At 42.3% G+C, this 20,253-nt stretch overlaps 1 protein-coding gene across 5 annotated transcripts in view; it reads left to right on the forward strand.

Moving 5' to 3' along the window:
* Positions 1–1,036: 1,036 nt before the first annotated feature.
* Positions 1,037–20,253, forward strand: part of LOC148032871 (uncharacterized) — a 42,451-nt gene continuing 23,234 nt past the window's right edge. Inside the window, exons 1-4 of one of the 5 annotated variants that reach the window (XM_087684186.1) lie at positions 1,037–1,237; positions 1,368–1,598; positions 1,750–1,842; positions 8,324–8,500. In XM_087684186.1, coding sequence (XP_087540312.1) covers positions 1,172–1,237; positions 1,368–1,598; positions 1,750–1,842; positions 8,324–8,491 — 558 coding nt within the window. In that variant the 5' untranslated portion in view covers positions 1,037–1,171 and the 3' untranslated portion in view covers positions 8,492–8,500. Of the gene's footprint in view, positions 1,238–1,359; positions 1,599–1,749; positions 1,843–8,323; positions 8,501–20,253 lie in introns of those variants that run through there. The other 4 variants (XM_087684189.1, XM_087684188.1, XM_087684187.1 and 1 more) reach the window with 4 other exon arrangements.

Raw genomic sequence — 20,253 nt, forward strand, 5'->3', positions numbered from 1 at the left:
ATCTGTGTCCATAGGTATGTAGCCAAGCCACGGTTCCAAATAGGTGCACCATATATCATGGCTGGTGTGATCAATGTGAGAAATAGCTACCTCCATGTGTGAGATTCTTGGAAGTGTGCTCGGCGGCATTGTCTCTCCATCATGGCCAATGCTATGTATCCTTATGGTGGGAGTCGATCTCTAGCTATGTGTTCCATGGTGAATCTTCTAGTGGATATAGTGAATGTGACTGCTAAGTAGACATATGAATCCACAACTGCCACTTGTCCTCCTCTTAGGTTGAGGATTGGTCTTCTCACTAGGGTTGATGTGTGGAAGATCATGATCTTGGTTTTCCTAAGATTTATTGCTAATCCATGCTGTGTACAAAAGTCACGAAGGGGCTGAAGATGTTGTTGTAGACCCTCCTGTGACCTAGAGACTAGAACAATACCATTGATATAAAGCATAATAGTGACCAATATACCTACTATCTCCACCCCATCACCTCCTCTTCGTGTGATGTAATCTTCTATCTTGTCGATGTAGAGTTCAAAGAGTGTAGGGGAGAGGGAACATCCTTGCTTCACTCCGATGGTGCTAAAGATCACGTTTGGAAGTCCTCTTGAGCATCTCACTTAGCCTATCACCCTCTTGTACAGTGCATAGATGCCATGAATCATGTCAGACGAGATTCCTAGCATGTGCAGCCTTTGTAGTAGTATGTCTCGTGGAACTATAGTTTGTATCAAAGGCTTTGTGGAAATCCACAAAGCAACAGTTGAATCTCTTCTTCCTCACTTTTGCTTGGTCAATTTTGAGTCCAATAAATAGGACTCAATTACCCTAACTCTGAAGTTTCCTTAGTGCATTCATATTAAGTTAGTTTATGACCACTGTGACTAATGCTACTAGTGCCCACTTAGATATCCAAGGATGTAACAATGTGGGAACAAAACCCTCTCTTTGTTGCCAAGGGGGATTAGTGTGGCTACCACTTGGTGTTCTAGAGGCATGGCTAGTAGTGGAAATTGAGTTACCTCTTTTGTTAGACATTCATTGTCCAAGACACTAGTGCCAAAAGGCAGTACGAGGAAGCAATTAGGAAATCCATGTGGGAAGTCGAAGATTTGGATTTTATAGAGGCAGTTCACCTCTTCATCGGAGACATTTTAAGTTCCATGGACCATTGATGAGACTAGGATTGCCAAACTCAGACAAATGGAGACCAAATGGCTTTGTCGAAGAGTTCTTTGTAGTACGGACCAGTTAAAAGTTTGGGTTGATCTCATATGTTAGAAGGTGTTTTGGAAGATAGTACTAGATCTCTCTCTACACACAGTGACCTTTTGCCACCTTTTCCTCTTACATGTGAATCAGTTTTGCAGGTTTGTGGGCTCCAGAAGAGGCATCAAGAAAGACTGAGCAACTCAGTTCTTTTAGCTCTCGGTGACTGGTTGCATTATCCACACTCGGTGCGACTCATTTTGACTCAGCTATTCGTCATGGATTTCTGTCCCTCCTGTGGCAATCTTCTGCTTGTGGAACATGCAGCTCTCGGAAGAAGCCTTCGGTTTTTTTGCCCCACTTGCCCTTATGTGTTCCCTATTGAGCGAAAGGTTACTTCCAAATCTCTCAATTTTCAGAAGTTCCTATTTTATCTGTTTTGCAACTGTTGTTCGAGCATGTATTATGCATAAAATGCTATATTGTTTGGTTAATTCCTGTTTGGTCTGTTAACACAAGTTTCTCTCCCCTCCCTCCAAACAGATAACTAACAAACTTCAGCTCCAAAAAAAGGAGGTCGATGATGTATTGGGTGGAGAGGAAGCATGGAAGAACGTGGATAAAACTGAAGGTGAGGTGATTTACACACGCTTCTTTTTTCCCTAGTGAAAAGAGTGGAATGTATTACATTAATGTAATAGGTCCTGTGTTTAGTCAGAACACAACACACATCAAAAGCACTAAGAAACAAGTGAATGCATAGGAAGAAACTACAAGCGTCAGGTAATGGGTCACTAAAAACAACATGATTGCAAGATTGCCAAACTGTCAATAAAGCCTAGTATCTTATCTAGTCAAAGAAGTACAGGTGAGAATGTAAGGCAGCATGAACAATGCCAAAGACTAGAAGAACTTCCCAAAAGTAGCAGAGGGAAAATGAGCTCTCAAATATGCTGATGCATGGTCAATGTTGACCATTTGATGAACTTCTTATTGATGCCCTTTCTCCCTTGGTCTAGCACAGTTACGACTAGGGTTTCTTGGGACAATTAGCATATATAGTCCTAGGTTCTCCTATTTAAAGGAGTTGTATACATTCTAACACTTTATTACAAGAGATTCATTATGATGAGAGTTATTGATTGACTCATTGTACTTCAATTTATTTCAATAGAGTACTTAATTAAACAACATAGTGTTGAATTTGTGTTTGATTTCTCTTCCTCTCTCTTGCACTATTGCTCACACATTTCAAAATCCTTTAAATTGGGTTTCCTATTTAAAGGAATTTTGCGCTTCTAGCACTTTATTATGAGAGATTCATTATTGTGAGGGTTATTGATTGACTCATTGTACTTCAATTTATTTGAATTGAGTACATTGAATAGAAACATGAAACGGGGAATGGGAATAGGGACGGGGATGGTGATGGGGATGCCAAACCTAGGGAATGGGGACGTGGGAATGGGAACGACATTTAAAAAATTAAAATTCATGATAAAAATTTAATATTTTACTCATAATCCATGTGGACTCTGGAGTGTTAAAACCAAGGTATATAATCCACAAGGACAAATCATTTTAAGTTTTAACTTTAAGATATCATGCATCATTCCAAAACTACTCATTAGAAATTGAATTGCAACTTACAAGTCTCAAGAGATAAGCTATTCAATTATAAAATGCATAATACATATGCCATAAATGATAAAACAATGAACAATGAACTAAACTTTAAGTCTAAGTTGAAAGAATCTGCCTATGGTACCATTGCCAAAAAACTTAAAACATTACAAATATGAAGTCTAATCTTTGAAAGAACATGCTCATTGGCCCAAAAAATAGTATAAATATAAAGTCTAATCTCTAGACTGAAGCAAAATGCGGCATGCCAAAATAGCCCACAGGGCAACTGCAAGACTGCAAGTACAAATATAATATCGGTATGGCACAACAACCCAAGTGTAGTGTCACATTGTCATCAATGATTATAATATCTTGGCATTCGTGCAACATGTGGCGCTGTTGATGCCATGGCCGATGCAATGTCTGCAGTAGGTGTGGAGGTAGCACTTCTTGATACTGACTCTACTCTAGACACATCTGATGGGGATGGTGTCACAAAAGTTGTAGGGTTAACTGCAACACGTTGTGGTCTAGATGCAAGATAAGCTTGTTGACCTGCTACATGGTTACGAAGCTCCCTTTGCTTCTCCAAGGTCACATTCAGACAAAACTGTACCTCTGAATTTGGCTCATGTAGGAGATGAGCTCGGACCTGATTATGCATAAAACGGAACAAGTGGCAATTGGTATTCCATATTTTAATATTTAAGTAACTTTGAAAAATTAAAATCAATAAAAATTCGAAATACAAATGCTTGGCTCAATGGATTACCTTGCTTGCTCTACTAGTTTGCTTGTATGGGCAAAGCTCGCAAGTCCATGGTTGAGATCCTCCACCACTCAATGGGCGGTCAGCATTTACTTCTTCCCACCATTACCAATCATTTGACCTTCTTCCTTGACCACCAGCTCGACGAGCAGAGCGGGAAGATGAAGCCATTTCAGGTTGAAAATTGAAATAAAAATGGCTCGAGAGAAGTGAGAACTTGAGTCTCGAGAGAAGGGAGAAGGCTCAAGAGTCAAGAGTCAAGAGAGAGGGGAAAAGGAGAGAAGGGAGAAGGAAGAAGAGAAGAGGAGAAGAATGGAGAACTTGGAACTTGGAGAAGAAGGAAGAGAACTTAGGAAGGTTCAAGGGAGAAGGTCCAAGGAAGAACGAAGAAGAGAAGGGAGAAGTGAAGACAAGGAAGAAGGAAGAAGAGAAGGAAGAGAAGGAAGAAGAAAGAAGAGAGGTTGGAGGCGGGAGGAGATGGGGGGATTGGCGGCTGGTGGACTGGTCACTGGGGGTGGGAATGGGAAGACGAAGCGGTCAGAAACGCACAGTCACAGTCAGCAGATGATTGGGTGGGAGCAGTGGCCGGCCGAAGGTAAGTGGGTGCCATGTGGCATTCCCTGTCCCGTTTCAGATAGGGAACGTTCCATTGATTTGCAACGCGTCCCATGACGGCTTCGGGCCAGGGACGGCGATTCCGCGTGCCGGGGGGACCGTTCCAGCCGTTTCGTGTTTCTATGGTACATTGATTGAAACAACATTTTGTTGAGCAGTCTTGTGTGTCTCATCTCTCTCTCTCTCTTGCACCCTTGCTCACAAATTTGAGCCAATAGTCAAGGAGGGAGTGAGAGATAGGGCAGCCTGAGGAAACATGCTCAAGTGGTTCTCAACTGGTTCATGAGGTGCCATGCAACATACACAATTCAATCATGCCAAACCACACATAGCAATGAAACTGCCCACTGTCAAGGCACCAATCAAACAATGCAAAAGGAAAACTCTCAATCAGAGAGGAAACTTGCTTTTCCAAATTCTGTAAAGGTGTGTGCAGCACCATTTCAATGTCTTATCCATATGTCACAATGCATTGACATGCTCCCAAATCCATGTTGGAGAGAAGACAAGAATATATGCTTATTTAGTACTGATTTCAGAAAGAGGCAAAGGTCTAGAAATAAAAGTTTAAAGTATCCCGCTGCAAACTCCAACTTCATAGTTGGGAATCAGATCCCAAGGAGGAATGGGCTCCAACACAGATAGAAGATCCTTAATTTTGTGCCAAACTGGCTGATAGTGCATAATAGACTAGAGCTACTTTTGTTAAACAAACTGTAGTAACAATGTAGTAGTAGTAAAAGCAAGGGCAACCAACAAATCAGCATAATGCTGCCTGCAACAACATTCCAAGTCCATTAGAGATTGTGCCAAGTGGCCAACCCATTTTTTGACTCTGTGAATATCTTCCTTTTGTCAAGACTCATGAAGGCTCTTAAATAAAACTTTGGACAAGCAACCTTTTTGTATAGCTTTTGTTGCCTAATTGTAGAACCAACGTTGATCATTCTGCATAATGACATGCTTGGCATGTAGCAATGCCTCATCTTTTGTATCTTGTAGTTGTTGAGTTTGTACAGCTGTGTATCCAGTGATTATAAACTAACTTACAACATAAAACAAATCAACAAATAAACAAAAGACTCATTGAACATAAGAGCTAGAATGCTCATACATAGTAGACAACACTTGATAGGCACCAAAGGTTGGCACCTTTTGGTAATCTTTTTCAAAGCTTGCACAAATCTCAAGTGACCTACTATCACAAACTAGCACTCTCTTAACGTCAGTGATGTGGGTGTGCCTTGCGCTTTGAATCAGCCTAGAATTTTCTTCAACACGGTTTTCTCAGTTGCTCTCACCAACCTTGACCACATGTATGAAAAATTTGTCCATTCATACTCTAAGTAAAGTGTATATGAATACATACTATCCTCAGTCCAATGACATACAAAGTGATATTGGAGGTGTCAACTTGTCAACTTCTACAAAGCCCCAGCCTTGTTTATGCATCGATCTTGGTGCATATGAATACATGCTATTCTCAATCCAATTTAGTTTGCTTAAAACCAAAGGGCAATTGCTTTGATTCTTGCTATATACATTGGTGTTATTCTCACTTGCAAGTCTCTCTCATGTATTTATTGTGACGAGCTTCTATCTCACTTTCTATGCTCCAAATTAGTATAAATGGCTGTATTTTAGTGATTTCAAGTAACACAACTAATTTGCATGTGCTTAGTGACCTTGTCACCTTTGATGTTGGTCTCCAAATAAGTTTAAAGTATTTAAATATGCAAAAGAATACTTGAGTCTACCAAACCCTAAAAATGACAATTTGCATTTGAGTCTAATTTCATAAAGAATTTCTTTAACAGCTGTATTGCACAGATGCCATGTAATTCCACACCACTTCTCTTTCAAATAGATGGATTTTCCAGGAGTCGAAATATCACTTTCTTCATAGCAAAGTTGTTGAAAAAGTGCACAAGGCTTAAGATCTCAGAGGAGAAGAGGGGATCTCAGCCCATAGTATTGTAGTGACATTTTTTAATGATATTTATATTAAAAATAGTAGCATACCTTATTGTAAATGGAGTTACACAGCTGCAAGTGGATTCCCTATTCTAAGAGGAGAAGATTGGTTGGTATTCTCAATTCAGATATACTATCAGGTTATGTTCCATGGTTGAAACTCGCAATTTTTACAACAAAGAAGATAAGAATAGTCGTCTTTCAAACTTGGACCATTCAAATGAGACAGAGACTCCAAATTGCGAAATCAACTTCTAAATGAGTCTTAATCAAAATTTGAATGTGATTAGGGGCTAGGTAATGCTTGGGTGTAATCATTAATGAGCCACTCAGTGGACCAAACTTCAGCTTCAGGCTTGCTTTATAAGTTAAGTGAGTTGCTTACTGGTTGAAACTTTTAATATAACATAGTTCTAAGGTGCAAACCGTTAATTTATGAAAGTTTCACAACATTGCACCTTGTTTCTTTTGCCTCGCCCTTATACCACATAGCTTGTAACTTGTCCATTGTATTCCCGGTGTTAAGTCCTTAATAACAAGCTGCTTGAGTTGCATTTTGCATTTTAGGTACGTTTCCAACTTGTGTATTGGTGCTAGCCATGTCCTCCTAGTATCCAACTGAATAAGGTTCTACTTGATAATCTTGCCAGTCTTTGAGTGGCCCAAAGTGAGAGATGGTGGTGTATCAAAGGAATACATGTGGAGAGAGAGAGAAAGAAAGAAAGAAAGAAAGTTATATTAACGTCTACGAAAGGCCAAGTTGGCCTATGGGACCAAAACGTTACATACAAAATGTCTGGGAAACTTTCCAAGTCCCCCTTTTCAAATCTGAAACCCTAGTTACTCAAGTCATAGTTACAGGTATAGCAAGAAGAACCACAATTAGTTTTAGCTTTTTGGAGCAAGTAGGAGCTATAGTTGGAGACTCAAACATATCTAGAGGTAAAATGGCTAAACTTAGTAAGTCATCACTCCTTTTCATGCAATTTTTAGGGGTTCCAAGACCAAGGTTAGAGACTCGGGAGTTAGAAGAGGAAAAAATCTCAATTACTTTTTGCCTTAGCTCTCCTTCTCTCTCTTCTCTTGCAGCTGCCATGGTTGCCAGCTCCTATAGACCCCAAGTTCTTGCTCCAACTCCCTCCAGGACACCAGTCACCACTTGCGCTTGACCCCCACATCTCCAGCAACCCATAGAGTACCCCATTGACTGGGTGAGACCAGCAATAGCCACCAAGGAGCAGCCCGTGATTTTCGGCGCATTTTGCGCTGGCTGCTCCTGTCTGCCCTAGTCCTCCCGTTGAGCTCCTATTGCTGACTGGAGCTCCTAGCCACCCTTGGGGATTTCCTTCATCACTCTCCTTTCCTCTCCTGGCATTCTTGGTCCTGGAGCAAACTCTAGAAGATGGGCAGCAGTTGGATAGTTTGAGCATCCATGGATTCTTCACCAGAAGCTATTTCAGCCATTAAAGCTCAGCTCAAGCCTTCCCACCTTTGAAGTCTCAGTCCTCAAGAGCTCCTTCAGCCATTCTTGACCTCTCTTACCCGGATTGAAGATATGGAGCTTAGCATGCAGGGATTTCTTGTGGACAGCCATGAAAGTTCCATTTGAAGCTTTTCATTCTTGAAGTTCAAGCTCAGAAATAAATACGGGAGCCCCCATCATCAGTGTAAGCATTCGAATGCTTGAAGGCTTCATCCATTGGAGTGCTCTAATCAATCAGGTTGCTTATTAGAGAAATTGGCATCATGGCGGATCATGCTTTATCTATCTTCCCCAAAAATTGAAGAGATTTGCTGGTCCAATCTTAATCTTTCATCTTAATCCACTTGCTAAGCTTAATTCCTTTTGTTGGAGAGATTACAATTGCATATGCTCTATTTGTTCAATCTTTCATTGTATGCATGTACCCACTGAAATCAATGCCCTATTTGCAAAAAGGGTAAGTAACAGTCAGTGAGTCGTGCGTCTGAAATTTTGAAGTGTTTTTTTATTATGTGAAATGTTTCAGCCTTATTCCAATGCCAAACTTTTGATATAGGGTAAATTGTTACTTTTATTGCTAGTATTCTTTTGACTTGAATAAGGGAAATGTGTAACACCTGCTGGCTTTTTGTGCTTCTCTTTTTTTACAGCTGTCTGCCCTAAGTGCACCTTTCGTCAAGCTTACTTTATGCAGATTCAAATCCGGTCAGCTGATAAACCCATGTCAACTTTCTATAAATGTTGCAATCACAATTGCCAGCTCCAATGGAGGGAAGGTTGATGAACCCTTCTGCTGGTTTATTTTAGAAGACAAATGAAACATATGTCCCAAATTAGGGCAGATCTGAAAATAGGGCTGGAAAGAGGAACAAATTGTAAAGAAAGAGTGGGAAAAGTGATGCACGAAGTAGGGAGCTGATGGCTGCAAATAAATGCTATATTTGTGAACAGGAAAGGCATATGACACGGCTTTTTATGCAGCATGTGTTTAAGTATCATGGCATGCCAGAGTCGATCATTAGTGATCGTGACCCATGGATGACAAGTTTGTTTTGGAAAGGATTGTTTGAGAACATGGGCACAATGCTGAAGTTCTCTTCATCCTTCCATCCACAAACTGATGGTTAGTTTGAGGAGGCAAATTCCATAGTGTTAGATCTTTTGAAGTGCTATGTGACAGACGACAAAGCACGGTGGGAATAGTATTTGCCATTGGTTGAGTTTGCATACAACAACACAATGCATAGTTCCACTGGTAAGGCTCCTTTCGAGGTGGTAGAGGGTGCTAAGAAATTACCCCCTATTTTGCACACAAAAAGATAAGATCTTTGAGGTTGATCACTATGTGGAAAGCATGGATGCAACTTATCGAAAGGTTAAGTATGTGCTTCAAAGATCACAGGACAAGCAAAAGAGAGCAGCTGATCGTCATAGGCGTGCTTTGCACTTTGCAGAGAGCGATTATGTATTACTGCGATTTGAAAAGGCATGGCTGAAAAAGATGAAGGGCAAAGAGCAATTGTATCCAAAGCTGTCTATGAGATACTATGGGCTATTTCAAGTGTTGGAGAGGATCAGTGATGCATGCTATAGGCTGAAATTGCCTCCACATTGGCGGATACACAATGCCTTTAATGTGAGCTTGCTTAGACCTTTTCATGGAGATGTGTCAGAGGATGTATCTGCTGAAATTCAATCGGAGGTTGAAGAGCTTGATGAAATACTGGTACCAGAGCAGATTTTGACACACAAAGAGAGGAAGATCAGGGGTAAGGGTTCCAGAAGGTACTTGGTAAAGTTTCAGAATTATTCACCAGTGGATACCAAATGGATGGAGGAGAATGACTTGGTAGACCATCCTCAGTTGTTGCAGCTTTACCTTGATGCTTTCTAGTTAGAGCCGACTTTAGTTTGGGCTCAATCAGGTTTAGCAGAGCAGAGGTCTAGAGTATTACCTGATGCGTGTGAGGGAGCTAGCACCTCCGCTCCTTAGTAATGGACAGCTCTAGAAGTAGTGGATCTCGAATGTATTCATCATACATTTAGGGTATTGTAGTTGAACAATATGTTTGCCAGGAGATCACTATTCAGTATACTTGTTACTATGTTTGGTATGCAGAGTGGTATGGTTTTCACTGCAGCTCTGAAACTGTATGTTTGCATCCGTTATGCTCGGTGTGTAATCAGTTATGCTTGGTATGGCGTTGGTTATGCTTGGTGTAGCATCCGTTAATAATCTTTTGGGGCTGATTATCGAATGTTGGTTTTCATCGTATGATCATTAATATTTAGTGGTATTTAGCCGGTTTTGTGGACAGCAACATATCTTATGATGCCATTGATGTTTTAGACATGATTTATGCTTTGACACTGCTCTTCTTAGGCTGACTGTCTTTCTTCTCTTCCTTGCTAAAATTTGTCTTCTTGCCTTTTCCTTTCTCTTTCTTCCATTTGTAGCAATCACGTTTAAAGTGACCCTTCTTACCGCAATGGTGGCATTCAACATCTTTGCCACGTGATTTATTGCGTCCCTTGCTATTACATTTGCCTTTCTACTGTGATTTGCCCCCAGCATGTAAAGCACTAGAAGACTTACTGGATGCATTGTTCTGCCGATTCATTTTTTCCATGAGTAAAGCACTCTCTACATTAGCATACAAAAGAATCGCATTGGAATTGCTCATAGCAGTCCTGAACGTATCCCAACTCTCTCAAAGAGTGCAAAGCAAAAACGTAGCCTTAAATTCTTCATCAATCAAGAACTTCAAGGCAACCAACTGGCTGAAAATAGAGTTAAACTCACTCAAGTGAGTAGACATTGCTGTACCCTCTTTCATACGCAAATCCATAAGCTTTTTCAGCCAATATACTTTGCTTGTAGCACTCTTCTGTGCATACAATTCTTCCAATCTAGTCCATATAGCATATACAGAATCCAAACCTTCAATGTTAAATAGCAAGGCATCAGAAATCGATAGCTCGATGGTTGGGCGTGCAAGCTCATTTAACTCATCCCAATCTTTCTGTTCCATGTCCACAGGCTTTGCCCCTTTGGTTTTAATCGGCTTTGCTTGCTTCTTTTGCAACAGGATATTGTAGCACTGTTTTTGCCAAACTACAAAGTTATGTGCTCCTTCTAGCATCTTTATGTGTATGAGATTATTGCTGTCACTGCTGCTAGCCATGATTTTTACCCCAAATGTGACAAAAAAATCAGCAAATGCAGGCCCAAACTGTCACCCAAGTGACCAAGGTACAAACAAGTACCAACCAGCAATAAATAACCACGTAGAAGCACAGTTTTCAGATCTGTAATTAAATTTTCAGAAGCACCAAACCATGTGCTACAGCATTCCACAACTGATTACAACTGTTCCAAGGGCATATGCATCACATTACATGAGAAATCCCAAATTTTAGCTGCAATTTCTGTTGTACATGTACCCACGGGCATAAAATTTGACACGCACGGTCAAAAGCCCCAAGATTTTTGTACTCAAAGTATCAACCGCACATCTGCATTTTCTCTGTCATGCATAGAACAGGCCAATTTTGCCAAAATAGAGCAATTTCAGCAAAACCCCCAAATTTTACCAAGTGTTGATGTCCAAATTGCGTGGAATTCAACTTGCATGTACATAAAATGATCAAATGCTGCACAGATTTTGCCCAAACTGCAAAAGCCCCAAATTGCACGGGGTCCAATGTGCATCAATGTTGAGAAATTGGGTAAATTTCAGCCCAATTTGTGCATGTACATGAAAAGCCCCAAATGTCGGAGGCAAAATGTCACAAAATTCCTGCAATTTTTGAAACAAATTGTCTTGTCATGCATCACAATCCCCAAATTCGGGAAGAGCCCCAAATTTTCGCATCAAGATTGCACAAATTTCAGTGAAATTGACTCATCCAAGCAAAATCTCACTTGTATTTGAGAATCCCCAAAAAATTTCTTAGAGCTGCACATTCAATGTCTGCAATTTCTGGTCCAGAGAACACTGCAATGTGTGTCGGGCACAAATTTGGGAAAACCCCCAAATTTCAAGACACAGATTTGCCTTCTCTGCTTGTAGGTGTGAACATCCGGTAAGAGGAAGGGGGGAGGGGGGCAAAAGGAGTTTCAAAAAAAAAAAGATTTTAAGAGGAAAGTTGTGACGGGTCCGTTGACCTGGTCGATTGTGCCACCACGTGTGTCGTCAGCACCGTGCAGCGTGCCTCCAGTCCCGTCAACTGCTACCCGTCACGTTTCTACACAGGTCAACTGCCTTGCAGGCACCGTCCATCAGCTCGCCTGCGACTACTCTTCAACAACTGTTGTCACCTGTCCAGCCCGCCTGAACCATTGGCAATCTACGCCTGCCTGATGCCACGCGTTGCCTAGTCACCACGTTGGTCACCCTTTGTGCACGTAGTCTTCTACCTCAACTCAACACACAGGTCGTCAAGAACTCCAGTTGTCTGCTAGTCTTGTCAGATCTCAGGAAAAGCACACAAAACCTGATGGCTATGATACCAGTTTGTAGTGACGGGTTAGCCATGAAGATCGAGATAGTAGGTGTTCGTTACTTGCAGCAAGAGACAGAGAGAGTGTGGGTTAGAGCAAAGCAAAGAGTGTGCACCATTTTTTAGGTACAATGACGAGTGTGTACCTTTAGGTTTTTAGATAGATATATATGTGTAAGTACAAGTGCTAAGGATGTGTTCACACCCGAGCACATTTAAAGGCACGAGGCCTTTATTCCCAACAGGGGCAACATTGGTATCCACTTTGTCCAAACACTCCGACATAAAGTGACCCAACTGTCCACAAGAAAAGCAATGGCCTACAAAAGAGCCCCATTTGAGCCGAAAGAGAAATGGATTTATACTGCAGCAGTTTATGTGCACCCACAACATACATAATATGTTCCAATTAACAGCACATAAGGTTGGTGGCACCAAAACCATGCCAATAGCAGCCATGGCATTCTTTAACAAAGGCCAATATACCAATGGGCAAGCTTCAACCTCCACCTAGATGGGACATTCATGATAAAGGAGACATTAAAAATATGCCAAGGGTTGCCAATGCACAATGTGTACCAAGCCGTGATCGAAAAACAAAGGTAGCTTAGCCAATAAAGCATCCCACATGTGAGAAGAATGCAAGAGCTCCTCACAAAAGCCCCTAGGGCCTACAAAAATTTCATCCACACAATCAGTTGCATCAAAGAGGCCAGCCATTGACAGATCTGGGCAAGCATCAAAATTCTGCTTGTTAAAAACAATATGACACCCTTTTCATAAAAAGCAAAAAGTGAGCGCGGTACAGCCTTAGTATCCACAACATCTTCCTCAACCTTGTCTACGGCACTGTAAAGATTTTGGTGAACATAATGACCCAACAAACTGTTTACAAATTCAAGCATGTGCTTCCAATCCAACTCTCGGGAGTCCTTAGAGACGGTGACCACTTGCGCATAAGAGCGGACAAGAGTGCGCACTGGAGTAGAAGCCTCTACAAAGCCCATAGGTCCATCAGAAGCATGTTTAGGACGTTTGCCTACTGGCTAATTATCTAAACAAGGTACCATTTCTTCCGTGTATGGAACCATTTCCTCTTCATCACTAGTCATGGAATCTGGAACAAGTGTAGCCTCTGGTCGGTCCACAAACACAGTATTACGGTCAACCATGTTAGCTATTCCCCTTCCTCTTTTTGTTTCTCTATCTCTATCAGTCTACAATGCAAGTCTTTGGATTGCGAGCACATGGGTAAGCTAAAGGTTGAGCGGGTCTTCCAAGGAACCTTCTCTTTCTCTCTCCTCTGTGCTGCAAATCTCTATCTACACAAAGGCGCTGCCCCCCCTCCCTCCCTCTCTCTCTCTCTCTCTCTCTCTCTCTCTCTTCAGGGCAATGACCTTTTGGCACAGATTATGGGAGCTTCCACATCATAGATACTCAAGCTTGGCACTAAGTTCATCTAAACAACTAGCAGCAGGAAGCAAGAAGAACTATTGGTTTTCACATATGACTATTTGGATGAGCCTACATGGTTTGGATGTTGACAGCCTTCCACCTTTTGACTACAGCCTTGACTGCCCTACACTCTCTCTCAACTAACCAGAGCTGAATCAAGTGATCAGAGCTGATATCTTGAGAACTAAGACAGTGAGGAAATGCACCCACCCACCACTCCCTCTAGGATCAAGGATGGAGTTCTACAGGAGTCACTTCTTATGTCTCTAATGATGGTTTCAATATTCAGCCAGCATACATGGACACACATCTCTCCCACAACATATGGGCTGCTATCGGACAGATTCGCACCTCCTCTCATAGGCTACAGATGTCGACAGGCATATGGACAGATACCCCAGCATAGGATACAATTAGCAGCTTTGTGGCAGAGAGCCTAAGATGCAGGAGCACTACATATGCAGATGTATAGTGTACTATGGCATATGAGGATGGTACCACTACCTCTTCCGTGATGGTTTTGGACCTCTTTGTTACGTCATGGAGTACAAGAACCAAAGATGCCTAGGTCTTTTTCTCCTGGAGCTACAAAGGTGCCACATAGCACTACTACAAGATAGGAGGCGAGCTCACCCAAAGGGACGACCCACACAGAGAGCAGTGACAGACTTTCCATAAATCTCACCCTACTAACACTACTAGCCTAGCAAAGACAAAGCCATTTCACTAGACACCTTACATTCCACACTGTGGAGTCACATTGGATAGAGCCATTTCACTTTGTCGAGCACGATGACCCCGTCTACTAGGACCATGTCCAAGGAGGCCGCACCACAACCAAATTAGAGCCATGATTACAAGACACCAAAGACTCACCATTAGGCATATCATTGGAGCAATTAGGGACGGCATCATAGCTGAGATCATGTGCAGATCTTGAGATCAGCTACAACCTGTAGTCTCCACCACAGTTTTTGTACGTGTTTCTATCAGATTTGGTTTTCCTTTTCTTTTCTTTTCTACCAATGGGACAACACTAGACATGGTTCAACCCTAGCATAGTCCCATCGTACAAGTATTCTCAGCATTGTTTCATAGGCCACTTACTTATTTTAATGTTATCTTTACCTTACTAATGAGATGACATTAGACATGGATGTCCTCTGGATTTTGTCTCATAGGCCACATTGGCTTTATGTAGACGTTAATATTTCTTTCATTCTTTCTTCCTTCTCTCTTGCTGCATCTGGCTGAGTGCATGCAGGTTTGTAATCAGTCTAGAGTCTCTGCCCCAACTGCATATGCAAGTCTGCCCACTGATAAAAGGAACGAACTCTCAAGCTCGCTCCTCTCTCTCTCTCTCTCTCTCTCTCTCTCTCTCTCTCTCTCTGTGCGCATGTCTCGCAATCTGCCCTGATTGTTGAAGGCACGGGTGACAAGTAGGGTAAAAGAGCAGGCAGGTAGGACAAAGGCCCCATACCTACACAAGGTTAGGGCGTATAGATCAACGGTCAGGGACAAACGCGCCAGGTACAGACAACTTACAGGTCAAAGCCCAGGCAAGCAGGGCAGCGGTCCCCCAGGGCACACGAACCCCAAGGCACACAGGTCAGGTAGATGACAGTAGGTACATGCACACCATTGTACTTCTCCTCTCTAGCTGACAGGCTACAGAAGCAAGGCAGCAGCGTGCAGGTCAACAAGCAGCTAGGGTTGCTAGTCGTCAAGCGACAAGGGTTGTTGGGTGGAAGCACAAGCATGTCAACATTGCTCTCTCTCTCTCTCTCTCTCTCATTCATATTAGGATACATTTTATTTTATTTTATTTTAATAGATCTTAGCCTCATATTAGGATACATTTATTTCATCTATCTTCACTTCAGCTTTCTTACAATGAGATGACATTGGATATAGATATATTGGTTTTCCTCTCATAGGCCACATTTGCCTTTTACGCACATTAAAATATCTTTCTTTCTTTCTTTCTCATGTTCTCATCCTCTACTTCCCCACCATTGAGGCTGGGAGAGACTTCCTAGCTCAACTACAAACGTTGAAGGGGGCCAATGTATTTTTGGGTGATGACCTCACATCAACCCAACTAGACACATGAGGGAGTGCATGCCAAGAATCAAGGTAGCTAGGGACAAGGGAAAGCTCGCCTTCTATGAAGGGGGAATGCATTTCTTAGCTCAACACCCCCTCTTAGGCCCAAAACAAGGCTAGAAATGGAGGTTACCTAAGGCATTCCACCCCAAAGCAACCAAGTCATTGGACAAAGGGACAAAGGGTGCACTATGGCTGCCCAATGGCCTACCAAGACTACAAAGGCAATGGATATCTTACCAAGGGAGTCTAAGTAGTCACCCAAGAGAGGACAGGGCATCTCACAAAGGGTGCTCATTGGTTGCCAAGTGACCTCCCAACCTACAAAGGTGGATGGAACCACAATGAACTATGTGGTTTTTTTAAAAAATAAATAAATATAAAGGTGTTTGGAGAGAGAGTTGGTGGTCAATTAAGTAACTGTACGATACAGGAGAATAAGAAGGGATGGCTAGGTCCAACCCGTCACAAAATAAACAAGCTACCCATCCACTCCAGGGTGTCGATGACAAGGAAAGGGGTGATGGAGTGGTGGTGTGGTGTGGTGTAAGAACCTCTCGTGGAGACAGCTCAAGATTCGCCTAGGAATGCTCCGCACAATGAGATGCAAAGGCCACTTAGACAATGTCCCTCGTGGGGAAACCGTTCACTTGCCCAAGCACCTTTGCAAAGATCATAAAATCATGCAATGGAAAGGAGAAGGTACAACAGGGGAGGAAAGGCCAATGGCAAAGACAAGTACTGAAACCTAGAGAATACCAAGAAGAGTAGCAATCCCTCTCAACCATGGATGTCGATGCCAAAGAAGGAAGAGGAGCCAAATGTTAGTCTTCGTGTGGTGCCAAGAACCATGATGTGAGGAAGTATCCCAACTGGAAGAACAAGATAGAAGTCACCATCATGATAGCATCAAGAGAAATGTTGCACGATCTGCCTCGAGAGGGAAAGCCTCCGTGCTGGTAGAAGAGTAAAACTCCTAGGATGATAAAACCATGAATGGAATGGCATGCATCCCAAGTCTCCAACCCAAGTAGGACCAATGCAAACCTGCATGTTAGCCCTAGAGTGAAAACAAAACCCTACAAAAGAGAGGAAGATCTACAAGTACAAAGGTCAATACTGAGATACTTCAAAAAACAAAACAAAATAGAAAGGAAAAGCTAACGGAATGAACAATGCAATGATGCAAATGTGTATGTGTGTGAGTAAATGGGACAGAAGAATTAAGAATAAAAATCTAAGAACAAAATCCTATGGGCCTGACTCAATAGCCGAAAGACCTAAGAGTGCAAAGATTGAATGAATGTAAGGATGTGGCCACCATCACATATGCCCACTAGCAAGGCTTAGCCAATAAAATGCTTGACGAGGTGGTGAGGTAGTCCTAGATGGAGGTGAATGTAAAGTGGATGCATAAAGTTCAATAGGATTGTACTAGTAAACCAATCAGCTAATCCTTCAATATTGGTGAAAGATATAGGCTACAGAGGCTCTGTGTGCCACATGTCTAGTAGCTAGTGGGAAAAATGAAGCAAATGGTGCAGCAATAGGAGACGTAATCCCATTGGATTGGCCAGCCGGTGTGGAGGTAGACGTAGCACTTTGCTATGATTTTCTAAGTGGAAGACCCTAGGCCTTTGTATACAACACTCCTCGTCCACATGGCCCAACCTCTAGCAATGTGTGCAAAACCTATTTTTCTTAGGAAATTGTTGCCAAATGGGTTTTGTTTATTTAATTCCATCTAAGAAAGAGGTGTCACCCTTTGACCGGCTTACCTTTGCACATTGCAAGTTCTTGTTGTTGTTGATTTTCCTCATGAAGAAGAGGCAACCAACCCCCTTTGCTCAAAGTAAGGTTGTGTGGAGACCCTTTTGTAGAGTTGATCGTGTAGCCATGCATAATGCAAAAATTGACACTTGAACTCGTAGAAGGTCAACAATCTAGGTAGTGAGATAATATGTTGGATAAAATGGAAGTATTTGTCAAGCAACTTGTTCAAGAAAAACATGACCTAATTGTTGTCTTTGGGAAGCTAGTAGTGGCAAACTCGGCGAGTAACCGCTGATGCCAACTTGACTTTAAGATCATCCCCTTCCTTAATTGAAAACTTTTGAAGCTCAAAATCGAGATTGACACATCAATGTGATCTCGTGTCGCATAGCGGTCAATGAGATGACTCCAACACTCAGATACGAGGGAAAAATTTTGTAACTGAGAGCGGAACTCAGGAAGCAATCCCCACACTAACTCAACATTGGTTGTCCCATTGCAGACTCTCCATTGACAGTTGAGATCAGAGTGAGCTAATTGAGGGTCTGGCATAGACTCTAGACCAACGACGAGGTCCAAAACTCCCCGAGTTTCAAGCACTTGTTGCATGAAGTTTGACCGAGGAGTGAAATTCAACCTGTTAAACAGAGTCTTATCCATGAAGGCATTCTTGGCCATCGCAACAGAAGTGGTAGTGCTAGGAGATGGATAAGGTGTGTAATGGGGGTTGGGGGGGGATACACTTAGGAAGTAATCCCAGAGCACCCACCATGCATACAAGAAGTGTGCACAATGGATCCAAATGTGGGCATGGGCTGACTGGGTATGGGCATAGTAACCGTATGAGGAGCCCATGGTGGAGGGATAGGGACACATAAAACAAAGCATGGGAATCCCTACGTAGAAGTTGTGAGAGTGCACAACGGAAAAGAACGAAAACATAGAGACAAAGGCACACACACACACAGAGAGAGAGAGAGAGAGAGAGAGAGAGAGAGAGAGAGAGAGAGAGAGAGAGAGAGAGAGAGAGAGAGAGAGAGAGACTACAAGGAAAGAATAATGAAATCTACACTGAACAAGAAAGAATGCTAATACAAATGGAAAAGCGGAAGAAGACTGATCAATCCTTGCATGCAACCCACAACGTCAGTAAGGGCATCAAATCATGCTGATGATGACGGCAGCACTGAAGGTGGAGGAAGATGACGGAATCGATGTGTGTATCTACCAAGGAAGGAGGAAGATGAGATGAATGAGCTACCAACTAAGTGGGGAAGGCTATAAATAACAAAATATCCCCAAATTTGGCCGACCTAAAATCTAGGGCAAAAAATATGTCCAACCAACATTTGGTAAAAATGCCAGAAATGCTCAAAAAAAATCCTAGAAAGGGTGGACAATGTTTGACAATAATGTTAACACCCCCTCTTAGATCCTGGATGTGGCAGAAGGCCAAGGAAAAAAGAATCCTGGGGTGGCAAAAGGAATACCAATATCGATGAAGTCTGTTGATATAGAGTATCGATAAAGAAGCTTCTCACGATCCTGGGAAAACCCCTCTAAAACACTAGGGGCCAAGGAATCCATAGCTACATCATCGACATCATCCCCCTCTAAAAGGGATGGGGAGTACGAGGGAACCCCCCGAGGAGATAGTGGGAGATGGGAAGGAACCTGTGAAATAGATGGTGCACAAGAAGCGGGAACGGGTGCAGCAATAGGCAATAGCCTCGAAGGACCTTGCATAAAAGAAGATGAATGGAGCCTGTAAAGCCCACTCTCCTACCAACCTGTTGTGATAACAACCCCTATAGAATAATCCTCAATACAAACGACCTGCTCAGTGAAGACAACCCAGGTACCAAGCCTAGTAAGGCCATAAACTGAGAGGATTGGAAAGCACAAGTCCCGGACATAAAGGACATGTGAAAGGGAGCTTGAAGCTCGGTGAAACAAAAGCAAAGTACCAACACCACAAATAGGCACCGACACAATGTCACCAACAGTGATTGAACCCTTAGAAGGGCATAGATCTTGCAATAAATCACCTCATGGAGTCATATGACTAGAAGCTCTATCAACCAACCAAGGCCTCTCAAAAGATGAGGCAACCACTGAAGAAGGCTCCTCCAACTCAACAATATGAAGGAACACCGAATCATGGGTAACCGCTGGAGTAGAGGTAGAAGGCTCGGATGATTAAGCTCCATCCTTCGCTCCCGGACGAAGGTCAGGGTACTTCTTCCAACATTTCTCCTCTGGATATGTTTTCTTCCTACATAGTATGGGCATTTAGGCTTCTCTGAATTGGAGTCAAAACATGAAGAACTCTCTTGTCTTGTAGCCTTTGACTTTCCTTTCTTCTTCTTTTCCCTCTCTCCATCTCGCAACAAAAGCTTTGGTGGAGGTGGAACCACTAGCAACCTCTTTGGCATGCTTGGCATACTCCAAAACAAGCAGGGCAAGCTCCTCCCATAGAAGCTTCTCATGGGTCCTCGATGTAAGAAGACTAGTATAATAGACATCAAATTGAGGAGATAACAGTTAAGTCAAAAGAGTCATAGCCGTATCTTTTGAAGAGATCATTATGCCAAGAGACACAAGCTCATCCCTCATATCCTCCAGCCTATTAATATGATCCTTTATGGAAGGAGAATCATCAACAACAAGCATCCAAAATTTCTTCTCGAGAGTAATCCAATGGATAAATCTCTTCTAATGGTATAAAGAAGCAAGCTTTGTC

The sequence above is a fragment of the Lygodium microphyllum genome, chromosome 8, assembly GCF_053477565.2.
Source record: "Lygodium microphyllum isolate KBCC chromosome 8, Lygodium_microphyllum_v1.1.10, whole genome shotgun sequence".
Classification (NCBI taxonomy): Eukaryota; Viridiplantae; Streptophyta; class Polypodiopsida; order Schizaeales; family Lygodiaceae; genus Lygodium; species Lygodium microphyllum.